The sequence below is a fragment of the Tripterygium wilfordii genome, chromosome 16, assembly GCF_013401445.1.
Source record: "Tripterygium wilfordii isolate XIE 37 chromosome 16, ASM1340144v1, whole genome shotgun sequence".
Taxonomy (NCBI): Eukaryota; Viridiplantae; Streptophyta; class Magnoliopsida; order Celastrales; family Celastraceae; genus Tripterygium; species Tripterygium wilfordii.
The window spans coordinates 4660558-4682468 of NC_052247.1; the positions used below are offsets into that span (position 1 = coordinate 4660558).

Below are 21911 nucleotides of genomic sequence, written 5' to 3' on the forward strand. Positions count from 1 at the left end.
ACACATAAACTACATATTTATATCAATTAGGCACTTTTCAAATTCTTGGGATATGGATCATGAGCTCATGCAAATATTTTTCTTTCATTATAATTTAGGTTATATTTGATGAACTTTGATTTTTCGTTTTCCATATTGTTATTTATCCCTAGATTAATGTACTATTACTTTAGTTTTTATGGTATGCAATATATTCTTTTATATATATATATATATATATATTAATGTGTATGTATGTATGTATGTATGTATGTGTATATGTATATATCATTTTCGAAAGTGACTTGAAGAAACAAAAACTTATAAAGGAATATACATCTTAAGTGTTTAATTCTACAACAAAGAATAGAACTTGTGCACAACCATGAACCATGTGAATTTTAACCTATCTTAATTAAACATCAACATCTTGTATTCCACAAATTAAGCTCTGTATACAAATAAAATCAAAAGAGAGAGTAGAAAAATATCGAATGCACATATATAATTAATTCCTTAGCTTACATATATATATCTATGAGTATTAACAAACCCATCAATTACTTTGGTCTCCATTTTCTGCTGGAGAAGCAGTTGAACTCTTAGAGGTGGAAAATGGCAGTGAAGCTGGAGCTGCAAACGTTAAACTTCCTGCAGATTGAAGATTTATTGTTGAAGTTGTTGCACATCCATTATTGTTGCCTCTTTGATTCGCGCCGCCGTTAGTACCACCGATGATCATTGTAAGAGCAGCTGCCAATGCTGATTGGAAACTTGGGTCAGCTGTGATCGCCTTGGTCGCCGCTTCAATCGTACTGTCTTGCAAGGATTTTTGTTGAGGAAGAGGAGGTCGTATTATTGGGTTGTTGTTCTTGTGCATGTAGTTTTGGTAACTATTACTATAAAATCCAGTTTCATTCCTATTATTATAGCTAAGGAACGACCCATTGTTGTTGTTCCATGGCATTGTGGAAGATTCAGAGGAACTAAAGTTGAGACTTGTTGAAGAAAATTTAGGGATTGATGAAGAGAATCTATTGAAATGGGAGAGTGAATTGGATGATGATGATGGTGGGAATGAAGTGAGATCAAGAGTGATTGTTGGGTGTGAATTGTGTGATGAAGATGAGAATGAAGAACCTGGTATGTAGAATTGGCTAGACTTGTATGTATCAGCTGCTGATTGATAATAATTGTTAAGTCCATGAAGATTGCCGGCTGTTGTGGACAGGCCGGGGCGGGGGCCTGCTTGGGAGCTGGAGGATGAGCCTGATAATAGCATGGAGGCGGCTGCGGAGGTGGTGGAAGCCATTGCGGTTGCGGACATTGGAAGTGGGTGGTTGTGTGTTCCTTCATAGGTTGTGATTAAGATTGACATGTCTTCAGCATATCTTTGAACCTGAAATGTCATCTAGGATACCCTAATAAGTAATTAATTCCAAGTTGAGTATGTTTTACCTTAAAATCTCAACATGTAAATATATTTAAAAAGAAACTAATGTTGATACCTGTTTCCTCACGGGGCACGATGGTGCAACAGTACAACGATAATAAGCACGAGGACAAGGGTTTCCCTTTGCGATCTTTTGTCCATATTTCCTCCATTGACATCCATCATTCATCTGCATTATCAAAATGTCTATCCTTGAATTAGTTTTCTATATTCAAGATAATTCAAAGTTATAAGCAAAATCAATGCAATACAAGCCACTAATTAAATACTAACCGTTGGGGCATCACATCTAGCTCTTACAGAAACCCTAGTTTTCTTGGCTGAGTTTTGTTGCAAAACTTCATCATCTCCTCCAGCACTTCTATCTGCAGTCTTGAGTGATTTACTAGGAGACGGATTAGTATCCGCCGAGTCGTCCTTTTGTTCTTCTTCAAAACTACCGTTTGGAGGATCACTTGCATCTGATTTTGAGACTTCAAACTTGCATTTCAATCCAAGATTCAAGCTTTCTTTATAATCAACTTGTTCGTCGTGATCCTTCTTCTCAAGGCTTGGGCTTTTCTTCTTCTGATCGTCGTCATCCTTCTTTGCATCGCAAGAAAATCGTCCGAGGCTAAGAGAGACAAGCTGGTCAGATTCTTCAATCTCCCGATGATGATTAGGGTTTGTAGTACTGCCTAATTTCTTTGGTTGATCATGTTGAACGATGTTGTGGAATTGCATTTGAAGGGTTTGGTAATCCTTCATTATTCTATCCAAGTGCATTTTAAGTCTCTGATTCTCTTCTCTAACCTCTCCCATTTCTGCTCTAGCAGATTCAAGTACTTGATCATCCTACATATGTGTAAAGAGAGAGAAGCTTAATTAATCTAACTTTATATATATATATATATATATATTATTTCTATAAGACACATTTTTTTCTTAAAAAATGAGGTTAATGAATAAAATTGCATGAAACGACTTCCAAATTAGGATAAATAACAAAAAAAGAAAAGAAAATTAATTTCATGTTGGAATGCATGGAATTAGTGTTGGTGTCTAGAGGAGTCAACAGTTATCCATTGTTATTTAGCCTAGAAAAAGGTCAAAAATATACCAATCGCTACCTACTATCGATAAATACACAGAAACCGATAATTAAAGAATAAGTCAGATCATCTAGATCTCGATTAATATATAAATGTCTTGGAGAAAACAATTTCGTTATTTTTATCATATGTATTCTCTATGTATCAATAGATTCTATAGATACGTGCATATATATATATGTGAACATGTTGATAGTTTGTTTTTTTAAATACCTTTGAGAAATATGTTATTAATTGGAATCGAACTTTGGGCACACATATGTAAATATGTTGACAGTTGAAGTATGTAAATAAGGTTTTTTTTTTTTGTATATATTATTTATGTGTACCTGCTTGGTGTAGCTTAAATTGCTTTGTTTTGGTGAAGAAGATGGCTTTACATCGTCGTTTTCACGGTATTGTCTTTTCGTTCCAACCTGAAACATTCAGACAAAATCAAGATCTACTTTATAACTAGAACTAAAATCATCATCATCAACAAATTAAGACACATATACATGATTTTGCTATGTAATTGATCGAAAATGATAGAGATCACATCGGTTTGGTATTCCAATTATCACAGTCGCTGAGTTGAACGCACATGATTCAAGTGATCAATTTGTGGGCTTAACAGATCCCATATAACATACATAAAATTCTATGTATAAAACTCAACCACTAGGATAATTGGGATACTAGATACTGAGATTCCTATCATAAAGAGATAGGCTAGCTCCTAGATATGTGTGAATACATGTGTGTTAAAACTTTGAATAGACGATGTTAAAGAATGAATTCCCTTCATAAATACTGGTCTGATTGATTAATACAACCATCTTCGACAGCTTAATTTTCTTCAATAACAAATTTTAGGCCAAAAATTGTTGAAACAAAAAACAAACAAGAGAGCTAGAGAGAGAGAGAGAGATGAATTTCAAGGAATTAAAAGAGAAGCAAAATAATTAAGCTTCACCTTAGCAACAACAACCTCCTCGTCCTTGTGTCCAAAATCAAGATCTTCCTTGAAATCCTCCATGGTTGGTCTTCTTGTTCTTTCTTCTTGTTCTTCTTCTTCTTCAAACCCTCTTTGTGTTGGCTTTGAATTGTAGAGATTAAACTCACGAGCTTTGTTTGTATATAAAGAGAGGAGCATGCAGTATTTGACTATTGGAAAATTATTTCAAACATTTTAGTCTAGCCATCACAAAAATGTCAACACCCCAATCCAATTGCACTAAAATATCAATATACACGGCTTAATTATATTTATAATAATAATAATAATAGTTATTATTATTATTTCATTATCAATCAAAACTCAAAAGTAGAAGAATTCAACTTCAACGTCGACTAAGATAACATGTGAGAGGTTGAGAGAGATTTTCAAGCCGCAATGCTCGGCCTATTGCTATGCGTGTACGCTGTATGTACATGTGTGTATATATATATATACATATATAATATAGTGTATGTATAGGTTTTGTCTTTGAATTTTCGTGTTATACTACAAAAAGTCAAGTATGTCACACCGTTAATGCAAGTTCAAACGATTGACACACATTTCGTGTAACAGTGGGTGACCGGAGTTTCTTCTTTAGAAGATAAGTAAGCTTTTAGGTCAAAATATGGGATTAAGAATGGCTTCTTATTGGTCCATAGAGTTGACCTTTCATTAAAGGAGGTCTAGATTCTGAATATCAAGTGTGTAAAACCCTAGAAAGCACTGCTAATCAATGGATATTTGCATTAAAAAAAGAGTAAAAATGATTCTGACACCAAATGATCAAACCCTAGAAATACGGCTAATCAATGGCTTTGGCTTGTCACTCACCTTGTATTTCATTGTCAACTTTTCTTTATCGTTTAAAGAGGTAGGTGGAAGGTAGGAACTGTTAGAAATCATCACTCTAAGGCAATCACAATGATAAAATTTTGCCGAGCTAACAAAAATATATGGGATTTTGTGTTTTGTTGATATGGCTGTATTGGAAGACGTGTTTTGTTGATGTAGTTATATTGAGATTTTGTGTTTTGGTATAGTTTTGTTGTGGACAACATGGAGGCATGGAATATTGTTGGCCTTCATGTTGGGTGTAAGTGAGTGGATAATTCATATGAATTTGTGTGTTGCTGATGTGACTGTATTGTGAGAAGTGTTTTGTTGATTTGGCTGTATTGGGAGACATGTTTGGATTGACTTTTTGTATAATAGAGGTAGGACCCAATATTGATTTTTGTTGGGCCATTAAACATAACCCATTGCATTTGCTCTAAACAACCAACTATATTATTGTCCGTTTTGACATTTCGATTTTCGTAGATACATAATAAGAGAAGAAGAAAGATACCATATATATGTCTAATGAATAAATCAAAATAAACAATTTTCGGATAATGAAATTTTATTAAGATTAATTAATTGAGAATATTTGAAAATGTCTTTCTCGCCTTACATCTAAATTTAATTAACTAGGTTGTTATTGGGGGCTTAAGTTTGAAATTAGGTACCCCAGGATTGGGGTATTATGCAGCTCCTTCTTTCCTTTATTTTCTTATATCAACATCATCAAAAAATTGTCAAAAAAATAATAAATGAGAAGTATCAATAATTTTATTTTATGTTGAATAAAAAAAAATCAAATTCATTAAATAAAATACATGAAAAACATGAATGGTTGAAAACCGTTGGATGCACAATGTGTAACATATTTTTTTTTAAGATTTCATAGTTGAATACATGATCCAAAGGTGAGACAAAACTAACATTTCATATATGTATCTATATATATGCATGTTTATAGTTGACCTAGAGCTTCAGCTACAAAACATGCCATAATTAGTCGTCTTCTTCTTCTTCTTTTCCAACTTTTCAATATGACTATGTATGCCACATCTCTCTTCCATACATGCATTAGCTAGCTAAGTATGTGTCAAATTAAGAGGATAAAAGAATAGGCAACCACGTATATATGTGTAGACTTTGGCGAATTTTTATACGTATACTAATGTATTTATAATATCCATTCAGTACGACTTTGGAAAAAAAATATTCAACCACGTATATATGTGTAGACTTTGGCGAATTTTTATACGTATACTAATGTATTTATAATATCCATTTAGTACGACTTTGGAAAAAAAAATATTCACTAATGAACAACCAATTATAATGTTGGGTATATTCCAGGTTGACAACTATATATATACTATCGAAAATAACATGTAGTCCATCAGTTTGGTAGTCCATGGGAGCAAAACAGGTTTATCACATTGATTTGATCAATGAAATAGCTTTATTTCACTCTTTGATCCCAAAATTCATTGTCCAAAATTCATTATTTTAATATAGATTTCATTATTTTTTAAAGCACAGTCTAGAATTCATTGTTTTAGTTCTGAATCCATTGTTTTTGAAATTTCATTATTTTTGATATGTTTGACCCAATATATGCAGCAATTGCAAGTTATCAGTAGTGCTAGGTAGCCCATATAGTGGTAGCCCATGGGAGTCCAAGTCTCTTAAATGAAATTTTGAAACGTCTTAACTCTCAAAATACATGTTAGATTTAAAAAAAGAATTACCTATTCGGAATCAGTGCATAAAATTTTTTCTAACAAGATCCATTGTTGATGAGTTTTATCAAGTAAATCTTAATTCCATTATTTTTTTTAATGGAATATCGGATAAATCTTAATTCCATTATTTTTTTCAATGGAATTTCAAAACACGACGAATTCAGAACTAAAACAATGAATTATAGGTTGTGCTTTAAAAAACAATGAAATATATATTAAAACAATAAATTTTGGAAAATGAATTATGGGATAAAAGAGTAGAATAAACCTGTTGGGTTCTCATGGGTTATATGTCATTTTCCCTACAAATATACTATATCACAGAAATTAAAATAAAATTATTTTAAGTTAATCCACTTGACCACTTGTAAGCGCAAGACTCGGCTTCTTCTGCAGCCCACGATGGGTTAATTAACCTCGATCGGAGGTCAAATTCATTCCAATCATGTTTTTATTTATAAATCATTCTTGTCTGTAATCTGTAGGAAGTGATGAACCATAACTTGCATCATTATATATCTCTAAGACAGTATTATAAATACGCCTTGCCCTTAATCAATTTTTCAATTTCTTTATTTAACGTAATCCCCACAATAATAGTATAATATATTTTCATATATTGCTAATGAAGATTAATTAAACCAAAACAAAAACCCTAAACCTTGGACAAGATATCTCTAATATTTACCCAATATCTCTCTAATGTATGTAAGTATATACTTGCACTCCAATAGATTTCAAGATCTATAAATGAGCATGCAATGGGAGGATATCCTCTCTCTTTTTTAGTATTCATGTATATATGGTGTAGATATGGATGACTTCCGTGGTGTTTAGAAATCAATGTTAGATATATCCCACATCGGTTGGTTATGTGAAACATATGGTGAATATCAGGGCAAACCTCCTCTCACTTTGATAAGGCCTTTTGGGGTGAGTTGGGTAAGGGCCCAACTTTATAGGATGGTATCGGAGCAGGCCGCCGGGATTGAAAACTCCACGTATGTGTGGCGCAAGGTGCCCAAGTCTAGCTCGCAACCCACACACGTGCGGGGGATGTTAGATATATCTTATATCGGTTGGTTATGTGAAACATACGTAAAATATAAGGACAAGCCTGCTCTCACTTTAATAAGACCTTTTGTGGTAAGTTGGGGCCCTACTTTATAGGAATCAAGACCTTTCATTGGAAAATTTAGGATGAAGAAGAAACAAAATGCATGGGTGAGAGAGTCAAACGACATATATATATATATATATATATATATATAATTGCACCATTTGCATGGTTAAGTCAGCTTTCAAGTTCGACATTTTGGTCGAATTCAAAGGTTGGGAGCCAGCCCGGGCTACAGAGGAGAAAAAGTCTTTGACCTTGTTGGTCGTTATTTTGTTTGTCAATTTCTTTACAGAAGACTTTTCGTGTGTCTAAAGGGTTTCTCACAAATGCTCATGCATAAAGATAATATTGACCTTCCACTAAAACGCGTATGTAGCTAGCTAACCCATGCATGCATTTACTTTCTGTCATGCATATATATATATATACACACACATATGCGGCGTGTATATACATCAAACACCCTAAGTCCGCCAGTGGGCCAAGTCACATACAAAAGATACACGGATTCATTTCATATATGCAATCAAAATATCTATAATCGACATATACATATGAGGCGTGTATATGTTGCTCATTTTAGCTTTTTCTTTGCCAAAAAATGTTAGGAATTCCAGTAAATGGGATCTCAGTCATCTCTCAATAATTCATCTTGTCTCTTGATTGATGTAACTGTAGGGGTCCATAAAACCTGGTGATTGAACCAGTATATGACATGTTATAAGTCATTAGGATAACTGGAATCTCATTTACTAGGATCCCTATCACTTCTATTTCTTGGGGTATGTCTCTCGTATTTTGTACTGCAGCTTTTAATTAATTAAACTAATCTCAATTTATATTTTAAAAAAAAAATTGCCTACAGAGACGCAAGTAAGTAAGTAACGTCTTGAATAGGTCAATGAATTCAATAACTATAGTTTAGTATTCTAACTTGGGATAGTTTACAATGGAAATAATTAATTAATAATTATTATTAAATCAAAGTCTCAGCATGGTGGTATATATTTTTAATTTAAAGAAAGTAGTTATAAGTTCGTGATCTAATGTAAAACACTCTTTAAAGTTGATTGTTGACTTCCTTTCAGCAGTAACAGTAACAGAGACTCCTTAACCATATGAAAATAAATAAAGTAAGTACTAGGTAGTAGTCCAAAATAAAGTAATATGGTATCATTCAAGAGTGTCCGATAAGTGTCTTTATATTTTTTGATTTTTCCTTTTTTTTTAGTGTTCTTACTCCATTTTTATGGTGACACAAGTGTTTACGAGTCTCAAGAACCTAATTTATTGAGTAACTTAATACCATCTGTTCTATGACATTTAAAAAAAATAGTAGTCCAAGATTTTATCCAAAAACAAAAAGTAGTTGTCCAAAAGCAATGAATTAGGCACAAATTGACAATAATATATAAATTTTCTCACAAATCAAAACACTTCAACTAGATTCTTAGTTTATTTTATAATATTAACTTCTAGTTATAAACTATTGCTTGAACTATAATAAAGTCATCGGTTCTTAAAAGACATCGTATTAAACATTTATATAACCTGGATTTTTTAATTCATAAGAAAACTTATCAATATTGTAGGATTTTTGAATCCTAAAAAGCCATGTTTAAATGACAAATGTGTGGTCTCTCTTCTATACTATGTCATTTTCTATTTGCAACAAAGTAACCTTGAAGTAGGTTACACCATAGTAAAATTTTGTGCAGTTTGCAGCGAGGTATCCTTGATATAGTGACATAAAACGGTCCACGGAAGAGTTCCTTGAGAAGTTGGAATGTGTTCGGAGGAAGCCAAATCGAAATCGGAATTGAAGTTGTTGTTTTTGGGAATTAAAGTTTCAGTTTCCAACTTTGATCGTTCATCATTTTTGATTCCCTAATGTGTTTCTTTATTATAATATGTTTCCGAGTACTGATTTTGAAGACCTAAAAGTCAACAAGGGCTTCCCCCAGTTGACATTCGGAAAGAGATCAAAAAGGCGTCGTTTTGAAGTCCAACGGAGTTAATTAATTTCCTGCACGTTTTATGTTTCCAATTTTTCAATTCTAGTTTAATTGGGAGTCATATTAGGGTTTGATCATTTTTTCAGTCTATAAATAGTCTCATAAACTTGTGTAATTCATTCATTCAAATTATTAATAAAATTCCTTGAGATTTTCTCAATTTTTCTTGGAGAATTCCAAGATCTTGATTTCGTCGTGAACAAATTCAAGCTTCCGCACTGCGTCATATAGGTTACTCTGAGAATGTCTTATCAACGTGAGATCTCAACCACTTTTCTCCATCGTGTTTTTTGTTTTTGTGTAAACATATGTGTTGAGTTATTTTATCTGTTAAATCCCAACATAAATATCCAGTGGATAAAAATGAGATAAGAATTAAGTTAGGTCAAATAGATGTGAGTCTTTAATCTCGATTAAACATCTCATAACAAACTCCATTTTATCTCATATAAACCTTCTATCTCATGATAAGTTACTGCTTGATAAACTGACTAGATAGAATGTTTATCTTTGTTTTTAATCCTATTAACAGATTGGTTTTTAGACTCATATCTCCTCAGACAAATCAAGTTAAAACATGGAAAGGACTTTGGAACATGCATCGTAACAAAAGAGAATCTGAGTTGAGACTTTACTGTTCTAAGTTTCGTGTGTCTATATTACTCTTTCTTGAGATTGAGCGATGAGTGATTTGTACTAAACAAGAGAGAGAGGGGGTAGATCTAATGACTACTGCTCAAGTGAAGTTCTAGTGAAGGCCGTAGTAGTGAAGAGTTCGAGGTACTGAGCTGGTTCATGTTGGTAGATGTCTTTGGTGGATTCCTGCTGAACTGTGGCATACACTGAGTTTAGATGTACTAAATATTTTAATTGAGATTAAGTAAATTCTTTGTAATCTCAATTCATTAGAGTGGATTGCTTCAAGGTTGGTCGCTTGATAGACTCGAGATTTTTCCTATTTGGGTTTTCCTCGTAAAAATTGTGGTACTTAATTCATTTTATTATTCCGCATTTGTTTCCATAAAATGTTGATGATCTGAATGTGTGAGCACACATATTTTCAAATATATATATATATTGATTTGTAAATTGAGATGATGTAAATTCAACATGAACAGTAATTCCAATCTAGGTTTATATTATAACAAGCATTGCATCATTAGCTGCTTAGTTTTTTTTAATGCAAATTAATGTAGTTTGAAAACACAAATGGATAGATACATGATTTCGTTGAATAAAAAGCTCATAAGCATGAATTGTGTGCACTGGCCATTCCTCTCTTGTCAATTAGCTTGGCTGACTTGCCCACTTAAAAGTCCACTAATATTAAGCTAACAAAATTATTGTACATGTATGTTCAAGAACTAATCAACTCCTAATTTGAGTTGGTAAATGAAGCCTATGTGTTGACCTAGTATATATGTGGTTGGTCCGTGGTTGCTTGGGCTCATGAATTTACCTAGTACACATTCAAAGGGTAATAACTACCGCAAAGTTATCATGTTATATAAAAATGTGTAGTCATGTACAATAATATTATAATCTAAATCTCTAGTGCGCCTTTTACTTCTTTTTTTAACTAAGAACGATAACATACAAGTTTATTTTTTGAACATCTGATATGCGCCTAAACTCAAGCCAAGCGGTCAAGCCCGTACGAACAGAAATTTCTCATTTGATGGCAAGATAAGTTTGGACAAAACTCAATGCATGGCCACAAAGATGGTGCGACAAACCTAAACCTTTACCTCGAAACGACATCGTGCAAATTTTATGGTAAATATTTTGACCAAGAATTGATAGTGAATAATCTCCTTTTAGTCATGCAAATGAAGGAGTTAGATATGAGTTAATATAGAATGATTAGATACATCAATGACAATGATATATGGATGATGCAAATTGATCTAAATGTCAACGGGTGTCTACATTTTTTATTTATAAAAGATATATATAATTTGTGTACGTAGTCAATAATATATGTTTTAATCAGCCAACTATTTATTTAAAATAAGAAAATCCAAATGGTTGTTTACTACGTACGTTGCTACTCTTTATTTATTTTTAACTTGCTCATATTTATTCTTTTTAAACTAATTATGGTCAATCTTGGTGACTCATTTTTAAAAAGGTCAAATATCCTCATCATAAATTAACACATTTGGGCAAGATGTTATAATACAATGGATCAGTGAAAAGTATTACTAATGAGGCCGCGTATGGTGGGTTATTAAGTCTCCCTTCAATTTTTTTTAATCCAAGCACGACACCATATAAATTTATTTGTTGGACATCTGATATAAATCTAAACTCGGCTTGTCAGTAATGCCACTGAAAATTTTTTTTTGGGTTCTCTCATTCGATTTTGCTATCACTGCTTCACAATTTTCATAGATGAATACACTTTCTATGGTTGCAGTTCCCACAAATAAAATTGATGCTAGTATACATCAAATTATATCTTGTCACAACTATTTTCTCTGAAGACTAGCACTTTCATGAACCCGTATAAATACATCGTTATTTTTAAAAAAAATTTATACCTTATCAAATGACTACCTATTTGTGAGTTTATTCGGTTAAGGGGAACATGTACTTTTGAACTTACTTATTCAGTAGGGCCAGTAGTATTAGCGTATTACCCTAGACCCAAATTATGTGACTAATCTCTTATTGCATTAAGGGTGGACATTTATTGAGTTAATCTAATTTATGTATATATAATTTATTATTTTAAAGACATTACTATCAAAATTTTATTTAAGATATTGCTGTAAAGAGTGCAAAATCTCAAGTATGCTCAAAGTAAGTGACATCAAAACAAAAACACAAAAGAAAAAAAAAGAGAGTCACCTCGGTAGAATCAAAAAGTAATTAGAATTTTGTATATTGGTATTGGGCCGAGTTATTTTGGGCCTTTCATTAGCTGACTTTATTGGACCATACGATTGGTCTTTCTAATCAGAAGGTTTTTGTCTTTTTGAATGGGCTGAATTGTTTCTACAATTCGTTTGTAAGGCCAACATGGGCTCAGCATCCCACAAGACCCACAACCTTGTTAATCATTTGTTGTAATTTAATATTATATCGTTTTTATTTTTCAATTTCAGCTTTGTGTTCAATAATTATTGCAATACCTATACAAGGAACATAAATGTAATTAAAATAAAGAATATTAATAATCCATCAATTATGAGAGGATCCTCATTAACATTACAATCTCTACCAACCAAAAATAGCCAAAATTTTGAATGGAAACACATATACATGGCCACACATTTTGAGCAATATCTATTTGTGTTGAAGTACCACATCGGTGGATGTTGAGAATCTTTTCCATTTCATAAGGACAAGCTCATTTTTTTATATACCCACAAAGCTTTTTCTCATTCCAAGTGAGTTAGGTTTTGACCCATGAGTTTTGGTTCTTAGTAACTGTGTTAAGCTGTGCGAATATGATGTGACAATCCACGGAAAATATTATATTGTTGGTTGCATTATGAGATATTCAAAAGGACAAAGTCGTTCAAAAGGACAAAATCGTGCGGATACGATGTGACAACCCAAGAAAAATATTGTATTATTGATGTACATGAGAGTGTAAATTTATAATATTGTGTTCAAATCCCGAATTTAAACTAATATAAGATATTCAAAAGTACAAGCCTATGGTGTGTTCTCCATTAAAAAACACATAGATATATGTGTTGCAATCTCAGACGCCACAGCAGACGTGACGATTACCTACCTGCACATTATCCCTAATTGCACACTTAGATAGTGCAATGAAATAAACGCACTTTACCATTTTTAGAATCTCAAAAAATCAATCTGTCACGATAACACAGTCCATTGAATCAAGGACAAAAGTGCGCTAACGTGTACGGTACAGGTAGGTCAGTACTCAGTAGTGAGTCACTGACAGCACAGTCTCGGTTCAAAACTGCAAAACCCAAAAGAGGAACTTGGTTTTTTTCCCTCTATATAACAATCAGACTACCAGAGTATTTTGTTCTTGTGAGTGAGATTGCTTCATTGCAAAGCAATCAATCATGTTTAGGTTTCTCGTTTGCAGAGGAATTAAGGGTGGAGCTCCCCAGAAGGCATTGAGTTCGCTCGGTTCAATTAATCCCGCCAGGTATTTCATTTTCAACCCAGAATCCTTTTGATGGGTTTCTCAGTTCAAATATTTTCTTTTTATATTTATGATTTTGAAGTATTTGACTTTAACTTGAAATTTCTATTCAAAATAGTCTTTGGTGGAATACTATATTATTCGGTGATAAACCCTAATGGGGTATTTGATATCTTGGTGACATGCTCATGCTTTGCTTAATAAACACCGTTTCTGATCGGAAAGTATGGATTTTGAACAAACAACCATATAATTTCTTGCTTTTCTCTGTGGCAGATCGGTTAGTTCGTTACCTTTTGCAACTGTTGATGCTGAAGAGATTTCAGGTTCTCAGCCTGCTGAAGTGCAGAACTTGGGTAGGGACTGTTATTCTGACAACACATTTTTTTGATTAGCAGGTCCAATTCCTGTCCATGGTGTTCTGCGCTTAACGACTTTGTTTTCATGCAATGTGAAAAAATGAATGTTTCAAGCTTCCTGGGAGTTTTCTTATGTAGCTTTTAAGGTGCTTATATCCTTTGAAAAGAATCCATAGGAATTTATGGTAGGATTAGGATCCATCTTGAGTAAAGAAATTCTACGAAAACTTCATTCTGCAATTACTCAAGTTCAGTATTCTACTACAACTTCATTCTGCGATTACTCAAGTTCAGTATTCTACTACATCTGATTACTAAAGACATCAAATTTTATGCAGCGTGCTAAATTGTATGTGTTTAAAGCTTTCTTTTTCATGAGATCCCACAATCATATTTGAGCATGGAATGTCTTTCACTTTCAGTGCAGGGAAAATGGACCACATCTTCAACATGGAATACACTTCTCGACCCTCTAAATGGAGAATCATTTATTAAAGTTGCCGAAGTAGATGAAGCAGGGATTCAGGTGGTATTTTGGATATGTACTTAGCTTTAGCCTCATTGCTTTTTCCCAAATCATTTGTCCTCTTCTTTTATGTTTCGGGCCTTTCGGCACACTACCATAGACTCTATGAAATTACGTCGATGCTTACACATATTAAAGGTAACTTAGGAGACATCTCTATTTTTAAAGAATTACCGCTGCTTAGCTTTCAATTCGCCTCTGACCATCAAATGAAATGTGACTAACCCGTTGGTGATATATCTTTGTTCTTTACCTTTATATATGCGCCATTTTCCCTGACCTGCTTGTACCGAGACAATAAATTTAAACTTTTTACTTCAGTGTGTTCGTCTACATGCATCTAAACTAAATTTCACCTACTGTTTAATTGTTCTTTGTGCAGCCATATGTGGAGAGCTTGTCCAACTGCCCTAAACATGGTTTACATAATCCCTTTAAAGCACCAGAGAGGTTTGTATGGCTTAAAATTACCTTCTCTCTCTCACACACACTCACACATGCGCCTCCAAAGAGAGCTCTTTCCTGGTAAAAAAAGGGAAAGCGAAAAGGGCACCTGACAGTCTTTATTTTGTAGGTATCTTCATTTAGGAGATGTATCTGCAAAGGCAGCACACCTGCTTTCCCTGCCAAAGGTAACAATTTTTGAAGCAGTAGAGCATTGATCCTTCACTCTGTCATGATTTTTAAACAAACACTTGTGTAGTTGCATTTGTTTGTTATCTATATTATAAGCATATCTCATTTTGCATCTTCTCAGGTTTCCAATTACTTTGCAAGATTGATACAAAGAGTTTCTCCAAAGAGTTACCAACAGGCTCATGGTGAAGTTCAAGTTACACAGAAGTTTCTGGAGAATTTTTCTGGCGACCAGGTTCACTAGATCGGCCCAAATCTCTCTTTCCTGTCTTTTCCTTGATATCAATGTTCTTGGTTCACAACACACGCATGTGCATGCACATATACACATATACAAAGGAAGAAAGTGAAACAGAATTTCCTGCAGTAAACAAGGGCCTCAAGATGGTATCTATCATGTTATACACCTACATATAAGCATATAACATTCGTTTTATATGTTTATCTCTTCCTTATGAGAATATGGTACAATTCCTTTGGAGTCAACTATGGTGCAAGGATTTCCCTAGTTCTGAAAAAACTCAAATAGTTTCAAAAAATGGGCATTTATCCACATTGAGCTCTCTTACACTAGTGACAGAGTTCATTTGCAATATTCATTTATGTTACAGGTTCGTTTCCTAGCAAGGTCTTTTGCAGTACCTGGAAATCATCTTGGACAGCAAAGTCATGGTTTCCGTTGGCCGTACGGTCCAGTAAGGCGCTTTCTTTCCTTTACTTGAGCGCTGAAAATTTTGACATGTATTAATATTACATCATAATTTTTATATTTTTCCTTCGTGACATTGATTCATCCACAAGATTCTTTAACATGACATTTGGAAATGAGAACATATATATGCACCTATGCAGTCTACTCTCATGAATATTTATTGGTCAATCGTATGGACTTCATAGTTCTCATTATTGGATGTCTAGCATTTTTTCAGCCGTTTATGTTTTAGACATTTTTTTCATGGTAAATATGCACAAACACCTGAGTAGCAAATCTAAAATAAAATGAATGCAGGTTGCTATTGTTACTCCCTTCAATTTTCCACTAGAGATCCCTGTACTGCAGTTGATGGGTGCACTCTATATGGGCAACAAACCCCTTCTTAAAGTTGATAGCAAGGTATGTAAGTGGAACTTTTCCTCTTGAACAATGTATTATTTAGTCAAAAGAACAATTGTTCTTTCATCTACTGATACATTAAAAAAAATAATTTAGGAGAACATGCAATGTTGTAAAGCAAAGATTCATGAATTTTTTGATGAATTATAGATGGATGAATTAACTTAATCTGAAAGGAAGCTACAGTTATAGTTAATTATTTTTTTCTCTTAGAGATGTATCGAGTTGTACAACTGTTGTACAGATTTTCAGTTTTCTCAGTTGAAGTAACATATGTTTTGTTGTATTTGTTCATTCTGCCCCATGCATTTTGACTATCCTAGTGTATCTTAGGTTAGCATTGTTATGGAGCAAGCGCTGCGAATGCTGCATTTCTGTGGCTTACCTGTGGAAGATGTTGACTTTATAAATTCTGATGGGAAGATAATGAACAAGATACTGTTGGAGGTTTGTTCTTTAGGAATGATATTCCGTTGCCTTTGGTTAATGAGTGCTCATTCTGGCACCAGGAAAATTGACAAATGCTTGCTTTATTGTGTGTCATTTGTTTAACTTCTGTCACTTGTTTTATTGTTATTAGTTATCCTTTCTGCACTAGTGTAGAACGGTTTGAAACCAGTGACTACCCTGATTGTTTTTCTGCCCTGAAGCTTTCACTCCCTTTTTTTTTCAATATACTTCTATATTCCTATCTAGAACATTTTATTTATTTTTGTAGTTTTTTTTGCTTAATAAAACTCCAAGATACTTGTTGAAGTTTCATCTGTATTTAAAACCCCAGTTTTTAAGTTAGCTCTGAGATTTTCTTTATCCTTTCGCATTAAACTTGTGCTTTGCTGGTCAAGGTAGTCTAGGTTAGCACTTTGTAGTTTTGTTCTGCTTTGCAAGTTTCTCTCTCACACTGTCGTATATTATAGAGAAAATCTAATAATCGTCCCACTAGTCCTTCACTCTGGTGAAAGTTGACATGATAATACTCCTTAGGTGGTAAGAAACCAAAGAAGAAGGCGAAGTCACTTATATTGACCTTTTATTTCAGACTTTTGGCCTAATATATTCTAACAAAAATACAATGAATTTGAAATCCGTTCGTCCTCCCCTCATAGGCAAAGCCACGTATGCTCCTGTTTACTGGAAGCTCAAGAGTTGCAGAAAAGTTGGCTGTCGACCTGAAGGGCCGGATTAAATTGGAAGATGCGGGATTTGACTGGAAAATCTTAGGGCCTGATGTTCAGGAGGTTTTTGGCTTTCATTAATATATTTGAGGTACTCCATTGTTGTAGTTGTGCCGGCATGATAAATATTGTAATCCCGCCACCTAAAATTTTGCAGGTTGATTATGTTGCATGGGTATGCGATCAGGATGCTTATGCATGCAGCGGCCAAAAGTGTTCTGGACAGTCAATATTATTTATGCATGAGGTAAGCTGCTTGTAACCGAGGCATGCTACATCTTGTTATTGTGTTTTTGAATTGTTTTCTTCTTCTCCTTTTAAATGTGCGAGTATTATACTATGCAGAATTGGTCAGCAACGGACCTCATATCTAAATTGAAAGATCTTGCTCAGAGGAGAAAATTAGAAGATTTAACTATTGGCCCTGTTCTCACTGTAAGTATGATAATTACATTGATTTATTATGTTAGATTTATATGTTAAAAAATGCGCTGCTGGAAATGATGTTAATATGGCAGTGGCACCAGAACCTGAGTTACAAGTTGTTTCACCAATTGTAGAAGTTGATGACCTTGAAAGGTTAAAATCTATTGTTTGGAATGACATCATTCGAGTGATAGAGATGCTTTAGATCTTGGAAACATCTTTGAGATATCTTTTGAATGACTTCCGTTACAACTTACATCATATATATCATTGTGCCTTTGGGTTAATTGGTAAATGGTAATGTTTTTGAAGTGGCTAACTAGCCGAATAAATTAAGTCAGCACTAAGCTGTTATGCTAAATCAAACTAGCCTGACTATATTTGATCCAAACTCCTGAAATTAGATTTCATATTTTCTAGCCATAATAAGTGATTGGACTCGAACATAGGTTTAAGTGGGCTGTTATCGATTGAAAGTCATTTGACTTCCCTAGCTGTATCTTTTTTATTTTAGTGAAATATTTGCTTCTACATCAATGTTTTTTGCACCGAAGCTACCCTTTTTCCTTGATGACCATGATTACATTAATTACAGATATTGTGTATTTTTTTCATAAACTTGATAATGTTTGAGTGTATTAAGTTTGACTCTTTTTATTATTGTTGCAGTTTACCACTGAAGCGATGCTAGAACACATGAATAAATTGCTTGAGATACCAGGTTCAAAGTTACTCTTTGGGGGTAAAGAACTAGAGAATCATTCCATCCCGTCCATATATGGGGCTTTAAAACCGACCGCTGTTTATGTGCCACTGGAAGAAATTCTTAAGGACAAGAACTTTGAGCTTGTAACAAAGGAAATCTTTGGACCATTCCAGGTAAATCTTGAAACCAGGGTAACTAGATCTCAGATTTCCCCGTGATGATAACGAGATTTCTATATTTTCCAATCTCTTGTTTATGTATGAGGAGATATGTTAGTGTGCCAGTCGCACGTAGCTACACAAGATTGAATTGTGAAACTTTCATCTCTTTGTAAAATTTAGAAGACCCTAGAGCTAAAGTTCTTAGGTTGATATTGCGGAGGAGTATGGGTGTGTGAGAGAGTTGTTCTCATCTATCTCATGACCATGTATAAATCTCTTGTTTGGATGTGTAAAGACTCGTTACTTGTTTGCTCTGTACATGTACGTTAGACGATGTATTCTATTGAAGGCTGAAGCTCTCTTTTTTTAAATAGATTATTACCGACTACAAAAATGATCAACTCCCAATTGTGTTGGAAGCTCTGGAGAGGATGCATGCCCATTTAACAGCTGCCGTGGTTTCAAATGATCCGCTCTTTCTTCAGGTAAGATTCAATTGCTCATGTTTAATATAAATTCAACGTCAGTTGTTACATTATCTTGAATGAAAATCTCGACTACATGTTTAGATCAAAGAGTTTAATGTTGTATATTTGATATTAGCCAGCATTTTCAAAAAGTCCTAGTATTCGGTTAAAATAGTAAAACCCTTGGTGAATTGGAAATCCCAGACATTTGGCAACAGCAACCTTTTTAACCATATATTTTGGGTATTTTTTCTGTTTCCTATGCTTGGTTTAGTTACAATCAAGAGTTAATTCGCAGGAAGTTATCGGGCATTCGGTGAATGGAACTACATATGCAGGACTGAGGGCAAGAACAACAGGAGCTCCACAGAATCATTGGTAGGTTAAAACAAGATAACTTCCTTCTTGATTAAGAAGAGGTGATTGCTTATGTGAATATGTTGCGCGGCAGGTTTGGACCGGCTGGAGACCCAAGGGGTGCAGGAATTGGGACCCCAGAGGCAATAAAGTTGGTTTGGTCTTGTCATAGAGAAATCATTTATGACTATGGTCCGATCCCTAAACACTGGGAAATACCGCCATCTACTTGAGGCGTCGAGCGATTAGAGAAAGCGGCTTGTCTGTAGTAACTTGTGAGAAATTTTACACTACCAATATCTTTTTTCTGGAATAAATGAGGCAAGTATCCATGCTTATAGTTGTTCTCTTAATGCTAATAGTCTCTTTTCCCCCCAGTTACTTAGCATCATTGCTATCTTTCAGTGAAGAAATGGTCTCATTAGGGAGCTTGAATTCAAGTCATCACTGCATTATTCTGATCTTTATATGCAATATCATTATCTTTTTTCACCTAATTGAATGATCAAGCAATAATGCATTTGATTATATGGTTGATATACGGTACAAATATGTACATGTTCAAAGTTTATTTATAGTACAATGGTCTTTGTTCCTATGTCCATGGTTGCAGCCATGGAGGAAAACTTGGAATAAGAGAAAGGAGGGGTGTGGAAAGCCCAAGAGAATTGGTTGAGGAAGAAAATTGAGTGAGTATTGAGATTGCTCTGTTATTGTCGAGGAAAGTATGGTCCAAACCAACCTTGCATGTCCTTGTGCAAGTCGGCCTTAGCAATTTTGGTGCCTAAAGCGGCACGGTATAGTGGTGCCCTATTGAAAAAAAAAAATCACAAAGTAAGACGATAATCATATAATTTTTATATCAAAAGTGAGATGGTATTCACACAATTTTTAAAGATAATTATTGTATTTGTTAATAAAAAACAAAAAATATTAAACATCTCCACTAAATTGAGCTTTTAAAGATAATCTTGTATTTTTGCTAATAAAAAACACAAAAATACAAAACATTAAACAAGAGATGGAGAGATAAAGTTTTGGAAATATAGAGTCAATAGAGAGGAAAGGGTATTGGTATTTGATGATTATATGAAGATCTCAATTGAATGAGTAATAAGATCAGAGAGATAGAAGAGGAAGAAGAGAGGTGGAAGGAGCGAGAAAAATATGTTATTCAATGCTTAGAAGATATTACAACGGCTAGAAATCATTTAAACATGTAAGAGTAATGTTGAATTAATGGTACAATGATTTGACAAAAAAAAAAGAAAAAACTATTTCATTTAAGATAAGAGTTAATTACTTATGTGGGCTTGTAAGAGTAGCCCACAACAAAGTTATGCTAAAAAAAAATGTAAGCACAATGCTGCCTCGAGTGAAAAGGAAACAATCATGTAACCGTCAGACCAGCTACATCTTTTTGTCATTTATGTAAACTAAAATATATATATAATTTTTCAAAAAATAATATGATGTCCTTTGGGTCCTGGGCCGGCTTGGTGCCCAAAGCCTTAACTTTGGCTGCTTTGGGCTTGGGCCAGCCCTGTCCTTGTGAGGTAATGGCTGGTCAAAATCCCCGTAAAACAAGTGAAGTCATGTCCATTAAAGCATGGCTGCTGATTTAGTATGTAAGTCCTTGAAGAAAGGGTTGCCTACAAAATTTCAGTTTGGGATTGGTGGTGGTTTGTGAGTTGGTTACTTCCATATAAAGGGAAGGTGAGAGTTGTATTGTGTGGTGAGGTTAAAACAAGATGGGAGAGACGGCAGATTCAGAGAAGAAAGAAAGCATCAAAGTTGATGAAGATGAGCACAAAAAGGAAGAGAAAGTTAAAGACAAGAAGAAGGAGAAGAAGGACAAGGACAAGGAAGGTAAGGGTAGTGAAGAGAAGGAGAAGGATAATAAGGAGAAGAAGACAAAGAATCCTGAAGACAAGAATGACCCTGCAAAACTCAGGTCTAAGCTTGAAAAGCTTGAGACCAAAATGCAAGCTCTGGCTCAGAAGAAACAGGAGATTTTGAATCTGCTCAAGCAAGTTGAAAACAACAATACTCCAACTGATTCTGCCTCTGCCTCTTGAGTGGAATTAATTTGTCACTCCTATATATATATATATGATTATTTGGATGTGATATGTATAGTTTTAGGTGCTGCAGAACCTGAGTTTCTCAGGTTAATAATTGCATGTGATTGAAGAATGATTTTTGTAAGTAAGAATAAATGAAATTAATCAGTTGTTGAAAACTAATTTATGTGTGTTTGATTAAATTAGGCGGAGAGGAAGTGAATTGTATTCAAATTTGACTATAAATGCAATTGGTGAACTATTATTTTATTTGGTCTATTTATTTTTCACAAATTGACAGACTTTAATGAAGAAATTGTGCACATTGAATTAAAGAAGTGACATCTGCAAAGTTACTCAAGATGCCATATCGACTTGGGAACATGAATACTAGGGATCTGTTTCGTGGAATTTATTTTTACAATTTTAACTCTCATTTATAAACGGTGAAAAATAAGTTAGTTTATAGTTTTAACCCTCATATATATGTGTGTATATGTGTATATGTATATGTGTATATATATATATATATAATTATATATATGTAGAGAGAGGTCATTTTTTGTAGTA

General features: G+C 33.9%; 3 protein-coding genes across 4 annotated transcripts; 2 read left to right on the forward strand and 1 right to left on the reverse strand.

Annotated features, from left to right (window-relative positions):
* Positions 1–360: 360 nt before the first annotated feature.
* On the reverse strand, positions 361–3633 carry LOC119981497 (WRKY transcription factor 72B-like). Its single transcript, XM_038824643.1, has 5 exons — positions 3479–3633; positions 2853–2939; positions 1706–2266; positions 1488–1601; positions 361–1378 (listed from the first exon to the last, which is right to left on the reverse strand). Exons 1-5 carry the CDS (start codon positions 3539–3541, stop codon positions 536–538), a joined length of 1668 nt encoding a protein of 555 aa, XP_038680571.1. The 5' UTR covers positions 3542–3633; the 3' UTR covers positions 361–535.
* A 9381-nt stretch (positions 3634–13014) lies between these two features.
* LOC119980354 (delta-1-pyrroline-5-carboxylate dehydrogenase 12A1, mitochondrial) lies at positions 13015–19770 on the forward strand. Of its 2 annotated transcripts, XM_038823025.1 has the most exons (16): positions 13018–13354; positions 13628–13707; positions 14133–14236; positions 14619–14686; positions 14811–14868; positions 14994–15107; positions 15484–15567; positions 15882–15986; positions 16320–16433; positions 17093–17224; positions 17319–17408; positions 17507–17596; positions 18257–18466; positions 18829–18939; positions 19220–19299; positions 19373–19770. In XM_038823025.1, exons 1-16 carry the CDS (start codon positions 13269–13271, stop codon positions 19509–19511), a joined length of 1665 nt encoding a protein of 554 aa, XP_038678953.1. In that variant the 5' UTR covers positions 13018–13268; the 3' UTR covers positions 19512–19770. The 2 variants fall into 2 exon arrangements, with proteins under 2 accessions (XP_038678954.1, XP_038678953.1); XM_038823026.1 differs by lacking the exon at positions 17093–17224 and having other exon boundaries at positions 13015–13354.
* Positions 19771–20887: 1117 nt separating this feature from the next.
* LOC119980322 (nucleolar protein 56) lies at positions 20888–21371 on the forward strand. The gene has a single exon (XM_038822985.1). The coding sequence runs from the start codon at positions 21030–21032 to the stop codon at positions 21354–21356; it is 327 nt and encodes a 108-aa protein (XP_038678913.1). The 5' UTR covers positions 20888–21029; the 3' UTR covers positions 21357–21371.
* Positions 21372–21911: the final 540 nt, after the last annotated feature.

What these genes read in the sequence shown, in the direction of transcription:
- LOC119981497 (XM_038824643.1), bottom strand. Translation starts at nt 3,541, where the DNA reads ATGGAGGATTTCAAGGAAGATCTTGATTTTGGACACAAGGACGAGGAG. An exon ending in CTAGATGTGATGCCCCAACG is followed by an intron (nt 1,602 to 1,705) that starts GTTAGTATTTAA and finishes TTGATAATGCAG; the next exon opens with ATGAATGATGGATGTCAATG. An exon ending in CGTGCCCCGTGAGGAAACAG is followed by an intron (nt 1,379 to 1,487) that starts GTATCAACATTA and finishes ATGACATTTCAG; the next exon opens with GTTCAAAGATATGCTGAAGA.
- LOC119980354 (XM_038823025.1), top strand. Translation starts at nt 13,269, where the DNA reads ATGTTTAGGTTTCTCGTTTGCAGAGGAATTAAGGGTGGAGCTCCCCAG. An exon ending in AGAATTTTTCTGGCGACCAG is followed by an intron (nt 15,108 to 15,483) that starts GTTCACTAGATC and finishes TTTATGTTACAG; the next exon opens with GTTCGTTTCCTAGCAAGGTC. An exon ending in CTATTGGCCCTGTTCTCACT is followed by an intron (nt 17,597 to 18,256) that starts GTAAGTATGATA and finishes TTATTGTTGCAG; the next exon opens with TTTACCACTGAAGCGATGCT.
- LOC119980322 (XM_038822985.1), top strand. Translation starts at nt 21,030, where the DNA reads ATGGGAGAGACGGCAGATTCAGAGAAGAAAGAAAGCATCAAAGTTGAT.